Source organism: Callithrix jacchus, chromosome 6, assembly GCF_049354715.1.
Source record: "Callithrix jacchus isolate 240 chromosome 6, calJac240_pri, whole genome shotgun sequence".
In the NCBI taxonomy this organism is placed as follows: domain Eukaryota; kingdom Metazoa; phylum Chordata; class Mammalia; order Primates; family Cebidae; genus Callithrix; species Callithrix jacchus.
This window is the reverse complement of record NC_133507.1, coordinates 151,041,631-151,060,745: the sequence shown is the minus strand read 5'-3', so window position 1 is coordinate 151,060,745 and position 19,115 is coordinate 151,041,631. Positions and strand designations below refer to the sequence as shown.

The window sequence follows — 19,115 nt, the reverse complement described above, 5'->3', positions numbered from 1 at the left end:
CTTTGGAAAAAATGAATTTCCCCAACCAAATTGAATTCCAACCATATGCTGTTTGTTCAGGAGGCAGATCTGGGCTACAGGACGAGAAACAATAGTAGACATCACTTTGTTGAATTGCTTGAGAGCAGCACTCATGGAAATACTGGATTGCTTTGCTTTGATTGGAGGTAGCTGATTGAGTTTTCCTGGGCTGTCTTGAATATTGGCCTAGGCTAGGGCAGAGCTGGCATATCTGTTCATTCTCAGGTTATGCCTTGTCTGAGAATCTTTTACAAGGCTGGTTTATTTCTAGGGAATGTAAAAATAAAGCAAATTCAGAGAAGAGGGTACCCTAATATTGCCTTGACCCAAAAGGAAGCCACCACCACCGTGGGGAAAGGGCAGGTCACACCTCACCCCCAGCATCTGTCAGGCTGTCATGAACGCTCGTATGGGTTCTTCCTTTAGATTGCCTTTTCCTTGCACTCCAAGAGTAATCCCAAGAAACTTGGCCTAAACCCACATGTCTGTTATGATCGGTAACAGGGGAATCATTCCATGCTCAATTTTCTTTCACATAATGAGTATTTTAAGGCTAAGATCAGCATTTAATTGAGCCACAGGCATTAGTCCTTTCCAAGTTCACAGCAGAGGAGAGTTTCTAGTTTAATGATAGTTCTGTGGTTAAATAGGATATTTCCAAGTCAATAAGGGATAGAGAAGCTGACTCCAGAAGGGAATGAGGAAGCTCCCCCTGGAATACTGCAGCTGCTCAGTAATGGACAATCCCAGCAAGGTTGCTGCAGGCCTTCTCAGGCCGTTGCCATGAACACAGTCGTCTCTCTTCCATGTGACTGTAGTTAGCTCCCATGCAATTTCTGGGCAGAAAATTTGAGCTGTGTCTCAATCTTCAGACAGAAGTGGTTACGTGATATGTGCAATGGGATATCATTTAGGGCTTGAATGGGGAGAGAAGGTCACAAGGGACTCTAGCATGACAGTCTTCCTGAGAATCTGAAGAGGCCCTGGCAAATGTGGAATGTCCCAGAGTTCAAAGGTCATTGATTATGTAGGATATCAGAGCTGTCATTTATGCATTTTGTTTCTGCACAGTGACAATATTTTGGCAGGAATCTGGGGTAACATTGAAATATATGAACAGATTAAGTACCTGTAGCTGCTTATAGAATACCATTTATATATTTCATAAATAATTATGCACATGTGTTTAGGTCTCTATCTACAGAAAAACTTTAAAATTTTTTGCTTTTCCTTCATTCTATTTCCACATATCAGTTCAATAAGTGCTTTTTTTTAACTTCTTTAGTGTGTTTTTCATTTTTCCTTTCTATTAACCTTCATTTCTTTTTTTTTTTTTAAGATTTGAGGTCTCACTCTGTCACCCATGCGGGAGTGTACTGGTGTGATTACGGCAGCCTTGACCTCTCAGACTCAACCAGTCTTCCTGCTTCAGTCTCCTGTGTAGCTAGGGCCACACACACACACACCACTTATGTCCAGCTTACTTTTTATTTTTTGTAATGACAAGGCATCCCTATTATCCAGGCTGGTCTTGAACTCCTGGGCTCAAGGAATTCTTCTGCCTTGGTCTCTCAGAGTGTTTGGGATTACAGGCATGAGCCATTGCACCTGGCCTCTTCTTCATTTCTTTACATGCTTTCTGGTTAGTATTTTACCTTTATGTTTTTGGTTGTAATTCTCTGGTCTCAGTTTGGTTTCCTGTAGATGTAAGTACTGGTAAGCAAAATACTACAGGTGTGAGTAATGGACAGTTGAACAAAATCATACCCATTAGGCAAATTAAATGTTAATGCCAGAAGTATTAATGTTGAGTTGAAGGTAAAATGTTAAAGGGGTCAGTTATCTGTTATGAAAGCACCAGCTGAAGTGATGATAAAACAATCTTCCGAGGACGTGTGGTAGGGGTCTTGGATGGAAAAAGAGGCAAGATGAGTGGCTGAGTGGCGAGGATCGTGGCTAGCTTGGAGTTGGAGGAGATCAAGGGTGGAGCTTCACCACAGGCAGTGGAAGCCTGCGGGATCCAGTCACTTATTGTCAAGCATGAACTGTTTTCATTGATTTTTCAGCCAAAGCTTGTTCCTCTGTTGTTAGGATTTCTTCACACATGGTAGATTTGGGGATTAAAAAAAAAAGATACTATCTAAAATCAAAAGCAGCAGGCAGACTTGCCTTTTGCCTGAAGGGCTTTCTCAGGTTGCTAAAATAAATGAAATTGGAGAAGTATGGGCTTCCATATTTAGATTAGCATAATATTATACATCCATCTTCTACCAGAAGAACAATCCATTTTGCAATTTAATCACGTATACTCCCTGACATTAGCTTGGTTCAAATCCACAGACTGCTAATGAGACGTCAGTCCCACTGCTGTGCCCTGGTAGGAAGCATCTCCCACCTGCCACAGCCCAGGGACGTGGACATTTTTTTTACCCGAATTATCCAGTGGAACACTGAGGCTCTAGGGAATTCAGTGCCACAATCTCAGTAAGGGTTGGAATGTAGAAAAATTTTCAGTACTGCAAACGCACTAACATTTTCAGTTTTGTTTAGAGCAGTAAGAAGCATGGGAAGGCCTTATTTGCGTTGCCTAGTTGGAGAGAGAATTCAGGGGGACAGCAAATATCTATGCGTTCCTGTCCTTGGTCCAGGTGATGTCCTCATGGGCTTCTGTATTTGTACAAGATCATCTGATAAAGTTGGAGGCTTTGTGGCCCTGTGGAAGCCAGCAGACGTGCAGGGTAGAGATCAGGGTTCAATGTCTGACTCTAGCATTTACTGAAATTGCACTTCTAAATTCCTGAGAGCCTTGGTATTCCTATCAGATCCTGGGGATAATGGAAATATCTATGTCATAGGACTGTGGTGGGTGGGAGGTCCTGGGCTGCACAAGTCCACAAATCTGTGTAAATGCTGGAAAAATTCCTAATGGAGGTGAAATGAGATCACACATGTGGAAGCACTTTGTAGAGCATTTTCCCAATAAAAGGTGGCACATGTGACGTGCAAACCACGAAAGAAGCCATCGGTTGCCTCCGTCAACAGTCACCTTCTCATGGTCCTCATTGCACTTGACATCCTGACCCTGTTATCCTAGGAAGTTTCTGCCACCGCTAATCCTCTTTTGAGTGACCCAGGATTCTTCTGGCCAACACAAGGGATATTAATTGGCTTTAGTGAAAATCACTGGGGCCAGACTCACATCTGATTTCCCTCTTGGAGTTCTAATCTTGCAGGATAATTGTTGGAAGAAAGTTGATACTTAAATTTCTGAGTTCAAGTCACTAGTACATGCTCCATTCACTGGCTTGTAATATTTTTTTAAGATCTGTGTTGTGACAAGTGTTGGTGCAGCTGACCACAGCAATGTGCCCTTTGCCTTACTTTTTAGCCATTGCTTTGAAGCTCTACTCAGCTAAATGTATTTCAGTTTGCAGTTAAAATATAAAATTGTGGATGTATATCAATTTTAGCCGGAAACACTTGTGAATATCTAATCGTTCCCCACCCCAAAAAGAAAGGTGATATGTAGGTCTTCTAAAAAATAGAGAAAAACATATTACTACCAGCTGGGAGTCATAATAGGAGAAAATAAAAAGTGTTATCATGAAGTTTTTTTTCTGAACAAAAGATTCTTTTTTAACTGAATAGAAGTAACTCAAACATCGGTACAATCCAATTGCCCATGCTGTTGGACGGAAGGCACTAGGGTAAGATTCAAAGCTATCTAGGGTGGTTTCTTCATCCCGAATTTTCTTGAGACACCAGCCTGGCAGGCTTCCTGGAGTTTTGTTCTTTGAACTTAATTCCTGTATAATAAAGGCATGGCTTTCTATTTAAATGCAAATGTCCTTAAAATAGTCACACATTAAGGTGTTACCTAATACTAAAACTGAAACAACTCAGCTTAATTAGGGGTTGGTTTCAGTAAAAGTGAGACTTGTAGATCATTCTAGAATGCAGGTGCAACTTGTAGGTATTGGCTGTAAGAACAGGGATCTGGATTTGGGGAGGTGAAAATCGTCAGATGTGTGACAAATCTGAGCCTCATGTCTGGGTTTCATTTCAGAAACAGGGGAAGCTGGTGGTATTCAAATTATTCTTCTGCGGCAGAGGTTATGCCAAATAAACCAGGCTACGTTTAGAGGAGCTTTGCAGGCTCTGGCAGAATCCCTCACCTGGTGATGTGGACAAGCTTGAACCTCATTCCATGGCAAAAGCCCAGTTATGCAGCTTTTAGAGAAGACAGGAGGCATGTAGGTCAACTCATAGGATCTTTTTTCTTTTTAACATGAGCCTCTGTAACCAATACTTAGCAAAAAGGGTTTGAGGTTGGCCTCCACACGGAAGCCAAGGCCAATGGCCAATCACCTTGTAGATGGCAGCCACACTGCAAGGCGATTGGCCTTGGCCTTGGCTGTGCAGGTGAATGAGGAGGTGACTTAATGTTTTTTCTAGCACCTAAATGGATCCATGTTGGCCCAAAGATTTCCACACCCTACAGCCCCGGGAGAGACATTTTCACCATCCCCATCATGAGATGAGGACAGAGAGGCTCTAGGGCAGAGGTCCCCCACCCTGGGACACAGACTGGTACAGCTGGTGGCCTGTTAGGAATCAGGCCGCATAGCAGAAAGTGAGCTGCGGGTGAGCGAGCATTACCGCCTCCTGTCAGATCAGTGGAGGCATTAAATTCTCATAGGAGCGCAAACCCTGCTGTGAACCGTGCATGCACATAATCTAGGTTGCGCACTCCTTATGAGGGTCTAGCTAATGCCTGATGATCTGAGGTGGAATAGTTTCATCCACAAACCACCCCGCTACCCCTGTCCAGGGAAAAATTGTCTTCCACGAAACCGGTCCCTGGTGCTAAAAAGTCTGGGGACTGCTACTCTAGGCCATTAAGCCTGGATTCCATTTTCTCTGAATAAAAAGCCTGAACTCACTATCCTAATCTAGGAATTATAAATGAGTTAGAAAAGAAACTACAAACATAATGGTTAAACTGTGATGCATGAACCAAGGCACTTTTGAGAGGAAGGTGCGAGCAGTATTACTCTTCTTAAATTCAAAGTCGTATGCAGATTTCCTTTCTTACTCAGAATTGGAGGATTAAAGTATCACACAAAAGAAATCACTTTGTGTGAATATTTTAGATTAATAAAAACAATTCAAAAGCAAGCAAAGTTCACTTTGAGAATTTATCTAATTCTTTTGCCATATGTGAGTTAGATATGTTGATAAGTTTCTTCCAGAGATTATTAAAATGATTCTTATCTAATTAATCTGGAGAAACACATTTATTAGATCTAACATGCCTTTTGTTCAATATTAATGAAAGCAACAAGGGCTTAATGAGATAACATTTAATTAAGATGAATGATAGGACCTTCCCACCTTTGCTGATGTTATATCAATTTGTGTGGGTATAGATTCAATAAAGTAAGAAATAATCCCAGCATTTTGAGAGGCTGAGGTGGGTGGATTACCTGAGTTCGAGACTAGCCCAGCCAACACGATGAAACCCCCTTCTCTACTAAAAATACAAAAAATTAGCCGGGCATGGTGGTACATGCCTGTAGTCTCAGATACTTGGGAGGCTGAGGCAGGAGAATTGCTTGAACCTGGGAGGCAGACGCTGCAGTGAGCCAAGATTGTGCATTGCACTCCAGCCTGGGCAATAAGAGCAAAACTTCATGTGAAAAAAATAAATAAATAAAGTAAGTAAGTAATGCATTGATTAGATCAGAGACAATGGAAATAAAATGTAAACTGTTTTTCTTCAGATACTGAAGAAATTTTTTTAGTAAATTTCCATGATATCAAGGATTACATAAAACTCTTGGAATTTAGACTATGTGAATATTCTAGATTGAAGTGTATATTATTATTTCTCTAGGAGAACAATGGGCTGTAAATCTGGCATTCACTTTCCATTAGGAAGACTAAAATGATTCCTTATGTCAGCTTAATGCAATGTTCTACTTTTAAAATTTATTTACAGTCTCTCTCTCTGTATCAGACTTGAGGCTATGCACAAAAATATATAAACTATAAAATAACCAATTAAGAGGAAAGTCCATGTGAAGACTGAGCAAATAATTATAAGTTGACTGGGAAAGTGAAGCTGGGTTAAAGTTAAGACACAGGCAGAAGGCCCACATCCCGGCTGAAGATGGGCATCGAGACACATGTGTATCTTTTAGCTGTGGCCTGTGTTGTTATGAACCACATATGTCAAGGAGCCTCAAGGGAATAAGAAGAGGCAGAGAAACAGGGATAGAGGAAGGGAGAAGAGAGAACTGCACATCAGAATGATGCTGAGACAGTGGCCTCGTCATTCAAGGGGGTGTCGCGTAGGAGAGTTCTTCACATCTGTCTCCCTATCTTAGGATCTTGAGTTTTAGCTGGTGACAAATGTCTTGAGAACTCAATGGTTCAGCCCCAGAAGGACAAAACCTGCCACTCAGGATTGACCTAGGATCCACCCAGAGCAATCAGAGTGTTTGAAACAGGGCGCTAGGGGCTCTCTGTAGGGGATCAGGGTTCCGCCCTTTTACCTGGGCCAGGTGCAGGTGTAGCTTCTGCCTGGTCTCCACAGCTGTTTGAGCATTTGATTCTTCCCCATCTCTAAGATTTGGGAAGGGATGGGTAATCTTAATGGGAAAAAAGAGACTGGGGGGTTTTGAGGATCTTACCCCAGCCCAATTTCTAATATCTGCATACAGCCTGGTCCATGAATCTAGCCTGTGATTTGATTTGATTTCATTGCCTCACTCATCCAGGAATGGGAAGGAGGGCCAGTCAAGCATCCTGTGTCATGATATGGTAATTGTATTTGTGTCTGCTCGGACTCCTTTGTTACTGGATAGGTGTTTTCAAATATCAGTTGTGTCATTTTAGAGCTTTCAACAGTTAAATTTTAAAAACATAACATAAATAATAGCATCTTTGGGTTACAGCACGTCTCCTTTTACTTTCTCCTATTACGGAAGTGAGGCCCGACAGGAAGCTATGCAATAAATAATATAAATTACTTGCCCATGTTCAAAAAGGGAGAAGACCCAGGAACAGGGTCTCAGCAAGCAAGGTAGTGTTTTCCTTTGCTATGCTGCTTTGCCATCTGTGTTTCATGTTCTTCTAATGTAAAGAGCAGGTCCTGCCATCAGATTAGCTGCATTCGAATATCAGCTTTTCAGTTTACCAGCTGGCAGAACTTCGTCAGTTTACTCACCCTCTCTGTACCTGTTACCCCAGCTATAAAATAGGAATAACAATAACAGCAACCTCAAAGGTAGCTATGAGGATAACTGCATTTTGTAGAGTCTTTAGTACAGGGCCCGGCATTTGAGAGCCTAATAAATATTCACAGTGAAGATGATCATGATGGTGAGAATGACACAGACTTTTCCTCTAACTAGATTGTCGGTTCTTGGAGCACATGAACTACGTTTTATGTGTCTGCACATGTAATGCTAACCTCTTCACACAGCAATTGTTCGAGGAATATTGTACACCCTCTAGGATAAGCTGGTGAATGCAGTAAGCATCAAGTATCTGTGAAGGACTAAAAGCAGCATTTGAGGAAGGCTGCTCTGAAAAGAGCTGGAGGGATAAGCAGAAAGGGGAAGGGGAATTAGGATGGTTTGAATTGTGGCCTCCCGTCCCCCAAATTTGTATGTTGAAGTCATAACCTCCAGTACTAAGAGCGTGACCATATTTAGGTAGGCTCTTTAAAGAGGTAAGGTGAAATGAGGTCACTTTAAAGAGATAAAGGGAAATACGGGTGGGCCCTCATCTGATGTGACTGTCTTTTTTAAGAAGAGGACATTCGGATGTAGACAAACACAGAGGAAAGACCGTCTGAAGACGTGGGGAGGAGATGGCCATGGGCGAACCAAGGACAGAGGACTCGAGAAACCAGCTCTGTCGACACTGTCATCTCAGGCTGTGTATTCTTCAGAGTGATGAGAAAGAAAGTTGTGTTTTTGTTTTTGTTTTTTGTTTTGAGACAGAGTCTTGCTGTGTCGCCTGGGCTGGAGTGCAGTGGCATGATCTCAGCTCACTGCAACCCAACCCCCTATTCCTGGGTTCAAGCAATTCTCTTGTCGCAGCCTCTTGAGTAGCTGAGATTACAGGTGCCCGTCACCATGCCTAGCTAATTTTTGCATTTACAGTAGAGAGAGGGTTTCACTATGTGGGCCAGGCTGGTCTTGAACTGCTGACCTTGTGATCCACCTGCCTCAGCCTCCCAAAGTGCTGGGATTACAGGCATAAGCCACCACCCGGCCTAAAGTTGTGTTGTTTAAGCCACCTATTCTGTGATACTTTGTGATGGTAGTCTAGCAAATAAATACAGAAAGAGTAGGAAGGAATCCCACAATGTGTTGTGAGCATTCTGGAGTGACCTGAGATCTCTGGGGCCAGGACAATCACAGATAGGATTTGTGCCCTACATGGGGCTGGAACCCAGGGCCACCAGATCTGAAGGTGGACAAGGCCTTTGGGGGTTACCCCCTTTCCATTCCCACCCAGTGCAGCATGCTCCCCTCATCACATTTCTCAGGATGTGGTCTGAGTCCCGTCCCTCCTATCTTGTGGCTCTGAATGTCTTAAACTGTAAGACGGTCTTTATGATGAGACCCAATCTGAGCTTCTCTGTGTCTGATGAGTTGTGTGATCTTCAGCAAGCTACTTAAATTCTCTGATTTGTATCTTCATTGGCGAAATGGAAAAATTATACCTATCTTGGAAGACTGCTGGGAGGATTAAATGAAAGAAGCCTCCCGTAATACCTGGCCCGTGGCAGGGCTTTCATCAGTGGATGTTAGCTTTGTCCGCCCTGTTCCCATCGGCTTCCCATCTTTAGGAATAGTTACCACTGTTCACTGCCTGAGGAAGAAGCTGGGCAGATTCTCTATTCTTTAGCCCTTCTTGTTAGTAATTGACACATAAAAATGTTCATTTCTTTAAGTATTCTTTTATACCATTTTCTTTTGATATAACACAGGAAATAACTGGAGGGCTAAATGGAATTTTAAAATAAGTAGAATGGTATGTTGTCTTCTTGTGGGAACAGGCTCTTTTTTCAGGGAAATTCAATAAAGGATGAATTTTCAGTAACATTCTTTTTTCTTTTAAAGTCAAACTTTACTTTTGTTAATGGATTAGAACGTTGCAGCAAGTAAATACACAGATGTGTGTGAATCGAAGATCAAGGCTGCTTACATGGAAATCGTATGCTTAATTATAACCACTCCGAGAGTGCTGAGGACACATAGTTGCCAGGATATGGCTGGAAGCTGCTTTTGAACATCTCCATTCTGCCGACCCATATACCTGGTTTTAGGAAGACAGGCTTCTACAGCATTTCCTAAAAGACATTTGCTTTCTTCTCCCCTGAGTAGTAAAGTAAACTTTGATGTCCTTGGAAGGAAAGAGCAGGACTCTCATTATTGTTACTATTATTTAAAATTTAACATTTAGGCTGAAGGAATGAATTCTATGAATTCATGGATGTCAAGTCCTGAATTTAATGCTGAGATGATCTGCATGTTTCTACGTTTGTCTTTTCTTTTTTTAATAAGCTACTGATGAACCCAAATGAAAGAATGATAGTATATCTAAGAATAATGGGAAAATAAAATTATGAGCTATAAGTGACAGGCATGTGTTGTTTACATTAATGTGTAATGAATAATAGAACAACAAGACCCAGCCAAAAGACAAGAATTTAAAACATGTCATTCATAGGTTTGTTTGAGCACTGTGGTCCCCCAAAGAGGCAACAGTTTGTCTCTATGGCTAAGTTCCAGGTGTTCTTGTGTGGTCTGGGTTCAGGAAAAGGCATTTATGGTCATTTTTACATTGTAAATGGAATTCTCAGGTAGTTTCAAATTTTACATCCACATAGTCCTTTTTGCTTCTTGAAATGCTAAATCTGGGTTTAGTAGGAGGCTAAACTCTACCTGGCTAAAAGCATGCTAGACTGGTTTTCTGACCCTTTACTCATAGCTTCCCTATGCTGAATCAAATGAAAATTTATGCAGTGGTTACTGTTCTGTGTCTAGGTTTCAGTGTCTGTCACCTATGTAGTTTCAGACCTAAATGACTGTTTTATCTGGTTCCCACAGCCTCGGAGTTGGGTTAATAGATCCTTGGCTGAGGGTTAACAGGACAAGGTCTCCATGGCCTCTGCAAAGATTCAGGGTCAGTGCATTTGGGGTGATGGTCAGTCCAGGCTAGACCCTGACCAATGCTGTATTGTTACATGAGTTAGCCGGGACACACTGCCTTCCTCCCACTGATGGCTGCTTAGGGCAACATAAACTCTTGGTAAAAGTGGCTGCAGAAAGCTCTTATTCCTGGAATCTTCAGACAGCCTCCTGAAACTTCTCCATTAACTCGGAGAGAAATGATTCCAGAGCTTTCCAATGTTAGGAAACAGAGTCTACTTGATGTTGACAGTATGTGGGGAACTGGTTTAGAGAGGTCTTCTGACTTTTTGCTTGTAGGGTCTGTAAACAGGAATTCCTCTCCTCCCACCAAGGCTGGGCCTGGGCATGCCCTCCTCATGACCCCAGTACACTGGGGAAGCCGAGAAGCAACCAGACCTTCCCTTGGCATAGGAATGGCTGAGCCTTTTCTTCAAGCTGACCGGGTTGTTTGGAGGGAAACGTGCTCTGTTATGTGATTTATGTTGTCCACAAGGAGAAAACATGTCAGTCCCTTAGGGTAAGCAGAGCTTTTCCTGGCGCTTGGATATGAAATAAATCTCTGGAGTGGGACTTCATATGCAGGGACTCAGTCATATGCTTACAGTGTTCTTCGCAGCAGTCCAGCAGATGCAATGGCAGATTCCATGGGGAGGAGCCTGATGTGGGATGCTCAAATGGAATTCCAATGTTTCCAAGTTTTATCTTTCTTCTTGGTGCTTAGCCAGATTCTTAAAATAAAAATAACACTTTTTATTATGGAAAATTTCAAACATATATAAAAATAGAGTAACTGGCAGACCACCATGCCTGTGTCACCTACTTTCAACCATTATCAACTCATTAGCCAGAGTTTTGACTTAGCAGATGTTTGGACATTTAACTAGGAATAACCCAGATGTTGTTTGGAATTAGATTGGCTCACGATGGAAATCTAAATTGGCCTGGAGGGTCCTTTAGCAAGTAGTGGCTTGAATCATCTCCATTTCATTATCAGAGATTTAGGGACCTGTTAGTCATCTCTTGGCTTGGGACTGTCCTCCTAATCCTGGTTTCAGTTATCCTAGTTAGTATAAACATGTACTCAAAGAATGACTCTGACGCTCTTACAGCAAAACCCAGGATATCAGAGATAGACAAGGAAGAAGGAGGAGAAGACCCTGGGTCTGTGTAGAACTCTCCTGCAAGACTACCCCTAAAGCAGCCTATTATGACATCAGATTATTTCAATGAACACCTAAGCATCTATTATGTCTGAGTAGCTAGAGTCCCAGACATCAAGGACTTCCAATTCTGGTGAAGAATTTCCTGAAGTTTCTAAGTCTGTTCATGTTTTATTAGGCGCTTTATGTACAAGAGGTACTTTCAACCACCAGATAGGATCGTTTTTAGTCTATCCTGACACCTTATTTGAATACATTCAGTAGTATTCTCAGACTATAAGAACTTCGAGTCAGTGTACTAGAGGGACAGTCAGTAATGCAGAGCTAACTAAGGCAGCCTGACAGCAAGGGAGGAGGCAGAAAACCCACAGAAATGAGGCACGAGAACTAAAATGCCACCGTTGCTGGGGTTATTTTAGTTCTTGACTCATTAGCGAGAGTTTTGACCTGGCAGATGCCCCTAAGGGTAAAGGGCACCCCCACACACATCTTCTGAACCCGAGGCCAGCATAGTAATGAGAGGACAGTATGCAGCTGTGAATGACAAAGGATTTGGAATGAGACAATATAAGTTCAAGCCTTGACCTTCTGCTTGCCAGCTGGGACACCTGACATAATTTACCTGACCTCTTTTTTGATTCTGTTCTCAATTCATAAGATGGATCTGGTATAATACCCACCTGACAGACCTGGTGAAGGTTAATGCAATAATTGCATTGAAGCAATCTTTATAAACAATGAAATTCAGTGTCTAGTCAGCTGGGTGTTTCATGTTCATTTCACTGGGATATCAAAAAAAGACAAGTATATTTTCTGTATATGTTCTTTAAGGGAGAAAGTAAAGTAGAATGATAATTTCTGATGCATAAAGCAAGAAATATAGCTGCTGAGCGGACTTATCTCACTGGAATGATTTGTTCACCAACAAGTAGGCTTTACTGAGGGAGGTAAAAATTGCAGATAGTAAGACAGAAAAGGTGGTTGGGGCCAGACTGTCAAGGGCCTTGAGTGCTGTGTTAGGGGGTTTAGATTTATTCATGATATTTGGCTCGATATTACATGAAGTATTGAAATAAGAAAATGCTCCAAAAGTCAGAATCAGGGAATACATAAATTAATTAGAAGGCAATATCCAAGTTAGAAAGGAGAAATAGTCATGCAGTCATGGAGCCCAGTGTTCAAGCCAAACTTTAACTAGACCCTGAGCTTACGCCCAAATCAAAAAGGGGGGGAAAAAGAATAATTACATGATTTGCATCGTTCTTAAGGATGAAGCGTCAGTTCTACAGACGAGCAAAACTGTGGCACTTAAATGACTGAGTTTTCTTGGGTTGAGATTTCATAAATGGTGCACGAAGTGACATATGATATATAATGTTCTCAATATCCTCATAGCAAATGTGATATTAGGTTTAACAGGGATGTTTCTTATAGGGCTCTTCAATATTTAATTGAGAGTGTAAGGTGAAGTAACAACTCGATGAAAACAGCTCTGCCACAGGAACAAGAGAATATGGTCCAAGCTTCAGTTTTCTGATGGTTGAGCTTGATTTAAGTGTAGAAACCTTGACTACATGGAGGAAGGGGTGAATTCAGCGTATGTACGATTCTTCAGTCTTTCCAACTAGACTTTGATGGATGTAAAAGCCTATTTACACCCCACTGTCACTTTCTGTCTCCTCATATCAATTTACACTCCTTTATAGCACTTATGCAACGTGACAGGAAACTATATGTTTGTTGTCCCTCTAGGGTGTTTGTTATCTGACGCAGAACATGTCCTTTGCTTCCACTAGAGTGAGAACTGTGTCCGTTTGACCTTCCACATCTCTAGCATGCACAGTATTGCTGGGCACGTGGCAGGGTTCAAAAAAATGTTTGTTGAATGCATGGAATTAATGAATAAATATTGAACGACACCTAGTTCGGGTTAAATTATCAGGTAAGAGCCAGTTATTTTATAATGCTGAGTAATGATACCTCTCATACTTGGAAGATCACCTAAGATGGTAGGACTGACGTCATCATGTGAAAATGGTAGACCCAGGCATAATTTCCCCGAATAAACAACCATCCAACTTCCGCTTTGAGATGGCTGTGGGATTACTTAGGTTCGGGGTCTGGGTGTTATCTGGATAAAATAAACTATCGTAATGAAACAGGTAGTTTAATGTAAAGTAACATTACTATGTACAGTGCAATTTTGGGTCTTTTCTGGCACAAGAACTTTCCTTTCCAAAATTTTATACCAAGCCAGGGTTTTTACATTAGCCTACAAAGCCTCCATCAGGGTTTCTCAAGCTCAGCACCACTGATGTTTGGGACTGGATAGTTCCTTGCCGTGGGGCCTGCCCTGTTCATCGTATGGTGTTTAGCAGCACCCCTGAGCTCTATCCGCCAGATGCCAGCAGCAAGCCCCCAGCTGTGACAACCAAAAAGTATGTCCAGACATTGCCAAATGTGTTCTGGGAAATAATACGGCCCCTAGTTGAAAACCTCCATCCTACGTGATCTGGCTGTACACCCAGTGACCCATGTCACTCTACTCTCTGTTATTTGCTGTACTTTAGCCACATTGGTTTCTGGATCTTTCTTGAACATGTGAGGCATGGTCCACCTTGAAGTCTTTGCATTGGCTGTTCCCCTTACCTGGAATACTTTCCTCAGATGCCTCCATGGCCACTCTATATCTCCAGCAAGTCTTGGCCCTGTTGTCATTTTCTCTACATTCTGTTTTAAATCATATCCTTCGTAACAGCCCTTCTTCTATTCCCTTTCTCTGCTTTCCCCGTGGCATTTATAACCTAATTTACAATACCATCTTCTCATCCATTTTCTTTATTGCCAGTCAACCCTACTAGAATATAATCCTCAGGGTCTGGTTCACTTCTGTGACCCTCAGCTCCCGGGACAGTGCCTGGCACGTAGTATGTGCTTAATACACATTTGTTGAATGGACAAATAAGTGAATGCATGTGTGATTGATTTTTTATTCTAGAAGTTTCTTTTATTAATTTTTTTAAATTTTTTAATTTTTTTAGAGACAGTGTTCCACTGTCTTACCCAGGTTGGAGTGCAGTGGCATGATCATAGCTCACTGCAACCTCAAATTCCTATGCTCAAGCAATTGTCTTCCCTCAGCTTCCCAAATAGCTAGCACTACGTCTTCCCGCAATGGACTGATTGAGAAAGTTTCATTAATGTACAAATGGCATATTTGACTTCAAGCTGTTGAGGAAAATTGAGATTCTATATAGGGTTTTTAAATTAATCTCTAAGGGTCATTGATCATTTTACTTGATAAGTACATTTCCATGTACTTAATACTTTTATAAGGAAGTATCTTTCTGTAATTTAGCTAAAGAGCTCATTTTAAGTAAGTTTACTTCGTCCCTTATGCTGGTAGAGTTAATTGGACCTACATAAGTGATTAGTGATATCCCAGGCAGTGAGTTGAACTTCTCAAGGTTGGTAGTAACAGTTTACAACTTTCAGGGGTCAAACAGGGTTTTTCACAAAAGAGGTACTAACATAGTTTCCTATAATAAACACTCGTGATCTCTTACAAGTCAACAGTCTTAAAACTATCAAAACAAAAATTTTAATATTATAGGAAAACTCTTTGCTCCTAGAAAATAGACAGGGAGAAATCTATCTTTATGGATGCTATGATAGAGAATATACAAATATTTAATTAAAATTGTATGGTCATGAATATGTTAAACATTTGTTAACCTCTTTCCTCATCTATCAGTCAAAAGTTAAGAATCAATTTGGTGTTTTACTTTATCAAAAGCAATTGTTTCAATAGTTTCTTTTCAAGTTCCTGCTGGTGATAAAGCAAAACCAAATGAATGGCTTCTGTTTTATCTCTAAATTCAATCAAAGCTAACTTGAAGAGGCTGGGTACAAGTGGCTCATGCCTGTAATCCCAGCACTTTGGGAGGCTGAAGTGGGAGGATCACCCTGAGGTCAGGAGTTCAAGACCAGCCTGGCCAATGTGGTGAAACCCCATCTCTACTAAAAATATAAAAATTAGCCAGGTGTGGTGGGAGGTGCCTGTAATCTCAGCTACTCAGGAGGCTGTGGCATGAGAATCACTTGCACCTGGGAGGTAGAGGTTATAGTGAGCTGAGATGCTGTCACTGTACTCCAGTCTGGGTGACAGAGTGAGACTCTGTCTCAAAAAACAAACAAACAAACAAACAAACAAACAAAACTAACTTGAAGATATTTGATTTGAGGCTTTTAATATTTTATTTCCATAAGCAGCATATTTTCCATGGAACATACTAGATGAATTACATGCTAAATGTATCCCTCAAATAACCAAGCAAATTTATCTGCAATATGGAATGTCTGGATACAAACCAAGTAAATTTTAGAGGACAGCTGCCAAGACCAATGACATATAGTAATTTATCATAATCTGGAGGCCTGCTTTGGAATTGTATGCACTGGGCATGCACAGCATTTACATTTCAAAGATGGTCACAAATCTTCTGACACACAGAGGGCTCCAAACAGGACTCATGCAGATATCAAATGTGTACTCAGTTATGCATTTGAGCAAGATTGTCCTTAGAAGACAGTTCTAAAAAAAGGAGTTTCCTGTTAAAAAAAAAAAATAGCTTTCTGACAGCTTCTCTTAGCTTCCAGCTACAATACAAAAGGGAAAAACTCAAAACATGATGAAAAAACAGATAGATCCTCATTTTACTGCTAGAATGAAGAGGGAATTTCCATTTACCACAAAGAGGTGAGAGATGATAGAAACAGAAGGCAGAAAATATAGCTCCGGCTTAAGAAGAAAGGCTATTTTTAGAAATTCTAATTGTTAAAGCTTCTAAGATATAATTGAAGAATGTATTATTAAACTAAGGAGACTTGATTATGCAGATTACAAGGACCTGTCATAATCCCTTAACAACAACAACAACAAAAACATATTCTGTTAATAAAAGAAAGACACCTATATAAAATCTGGCAGTTTGGTTGAGCGAAATGTCATATTCTATTGTCTGGCCTCTGGCTGGTTTCTGAGGATGGGAGTCTTCACACTTGTTCAGTCACTTGTTGTAAGGGGCATCCTTCTACAGTGTGTAGAACATGGCCTCATGTGCAAGGGACAGCTTTTTCTTAGAAAAAAAAGTCTGTGGGGAAAGAGGGTAGAGGGAGAGTAAAATGGAAGGCACTAGAAATATAATTACTAATAGAAGCCAGGCATATTAAAACCATTTTGCATAATGACTTAAGTGGATATTCCTTCCGGAAGCATAAGGTCACAGATGAAAACAATAGATAATTTCTATCGGAGCTAAAATGGCATTTGATAAAATTTCACAGTCATTCCAACATTCTACTTAGTGGTAAATTCTACAAACACAGCTTTGAGGCCAAAATTATTCTGGAAGAGCTGCCAATGTAACCTTGAGAAATGAAGAAGAAAAGATGACATTATTACTATTTGCAATTGCTATGGATTTATTATTATTATTTGGCTTTGTGTTATGTAGAAAACCTGAGAATCAACTAAAAACTCTGGTACTGAAAGCTCAGTTTGATAACTGGAAACAAAACCCTAGCATTTTATTCCTGAGTGATAATAACTAGCAAGTATCATGGGTATTACCAAGAATAGGATGAAGACAATATCTCATTCTCAATAGCTACAAAAACATATTCAGGAGCAAATTTATCAAGAAATGTGCAAGAACTATGAAACTTGATTGAGAGACAAAAACATACTAAAGAGAAGAATGGATAACCCTTTTCTCTTTGAGGGCAAGGCGGGCAGTGGATTGTGCTTATGAGGGGGATACTGAGTTGATAGTACATGGAGAAGAGGTGAGTCTCTTTCTTAGATTAGCAGCAGGAGGCTGAGGCCAGGGAGAGGCAGGGAGGGTGAGGGGACAATGGCTGGGGAATGGTAGAGATTGAACACCTTCCCCATGTGCCAGGCTTGGGGATGAGCTGCGCAGGGGGCTTTTGTCTGTTTTGTTTAGATTTTCGTAAGTAGTAAAATCTGCTAATGTCATTCTCCTTTGCCTCCCTTCCTCTCTTCCTCATAACGATCTTCTGTAATGATCTGTATTGCCTTGCCTAGGCTTTGGGGTCAGACTTGCCGTTTCTTTCAGACATGCCACTACCCCCAGGCTGGCATTGAGAAGGGAACAGAAACACAGTTTCGTTTGCATTTTACAGCTATCTCCGAAATGAAGCTTCAAGTCAAATTCCATTCTCCGTGTCTGAGTTATGGTCTTTTACTAACATAAGGTTAATATCATAAGCCAAACAAAATGGTTACTTTAATTATGCTCCTTTTATTTTCCCTTGCAGTCAGGTAATCTGCATGGCTGTACATTGAGGCCAGTTGATGGAGTGATTGAGTGCATTTTCTCAGTGCTCTGGAAGGGTGGTCTGGGTTGGACATTTCATGACGTTTTTGTTGAAAATGCTATCTGTGTTGAAGGATTTTAGCTGGTTGGAGTGACCTCTAGTTTAATGGCTGTAGCACAATCTATCTGCTCTAGCAAAATTGTCATTTCCATGTCTGGTCAGCAAAACTTCAATTTTAGCTTCAAACAAGTTCATTTCATTTCTATTTTAGGAATATTGAAAATGGCAGGGATAAATATGAACAAAGAAATAGAAAAATGTGTTTCAGATTAGACTGTAAAGAAACATACTATTTTTCTCAAAGTGATGATTTCAACCAGATTATGACAGAAGTGATTTGATTAAATGGCTTGTTATAAAAAGGGAGTGGTTCTTTTGAACTCTGAGTCTCACAGACAAAGCACACCATTGAGAGGTGCCAAGTAACAGACACTGTGTTTTTTTTGTGTGTGTTTTAGGCAACTTTTTCCTGTACCTGTGAGGAGCAGTACGTGGGCACTTTCTGTGAAGAATACGATGCTTGCCAAAGGAAACCTTGCCGGAACAATGCGAGCTGCATTGATGCAAACGAAAAGCAAGATGGGAGCAATTTCACTTGTGTTTGCCTTCCTGGTAGGATATATACACATGGTTCACAGTTATTAGGTGTATGTCCGCATGCACTTTTAAAAAAAATTTCCATAGGCTTTTGGGGAACAGGTGGTATTTGGTTACATGAGTAAGTTCTTTTTTTTTTTTTTGAGAGGGCGTTTTGCTCTTGCTACGCAGGCTGGAGTGCAATGGCGCGATCTTGGCTCACCGCAACCTCCGCCTCCTGGGTTCAGGCAATTCTCCTGCCTCAGCCTCCTGAGTAGCTGGGATTACAGGCACGCGCCACCATGCCCAGCTAATTTTTTGTATTTTTAGTAGAGACGGGGTTTCACCATGTTGACCAGGATGGTCTTGATCTCTTGACCTCGTGATCCACCCGCCTCGGCCTCCCAAAGTGCTGGGATTACAGGCTTGAGCCACTGCGCCCGGCCCCCATAAGTAAGCAGTGATTTGTGAGGTTTTGGTGCTCTCATCGCCAAGCAGTATACACTGAACCCAATTTGTGGTCTTTTATTCCTCACCTCCTTCCTGCTGAGTCCCCAAAGTTCATTGAATATGCCTTTGCATCCTCATAGTTTAGCTCCCATTTGTGAGTGAGAACATCGGTGTTTGGTTTTCTATTCCTGAGTTACTTCACTTAGAGTAATAGTCTCTAATTCCATCCAGGTAGCTGTGAATGCCATGAATTATTATTTTGTTTTGAGACAAAGTCTCACTGGAGTGCAATGGT

At 41.2% G+C, this 19,115-nt stretch overlaps 1 protein-coding gene across 2 annotated transcripts in view; it reads left to right on the top strand.

Moving 5' to 3' along the window:
- The window catches only part of DNER (delta/notch like EGF repeat containing), a 379,011-nt gene that overhangs the window by 188,720 nt on the left and 171,176 nt on the right, over positions 1-19,115 (top strand). For both annotated transcript variants that reach the window (XM_002749868.6, XM_054258006.2), the window contains exon 6: positions 18,253-18,406. In XM_002749868.6, the coding sequence (XP_002749914.3) occupies positions 18,253-18,406 (154 nt within the window). The remainder of the gene's footprint in view (positions 1-18,252; positions 18,407-19,115) is intronic.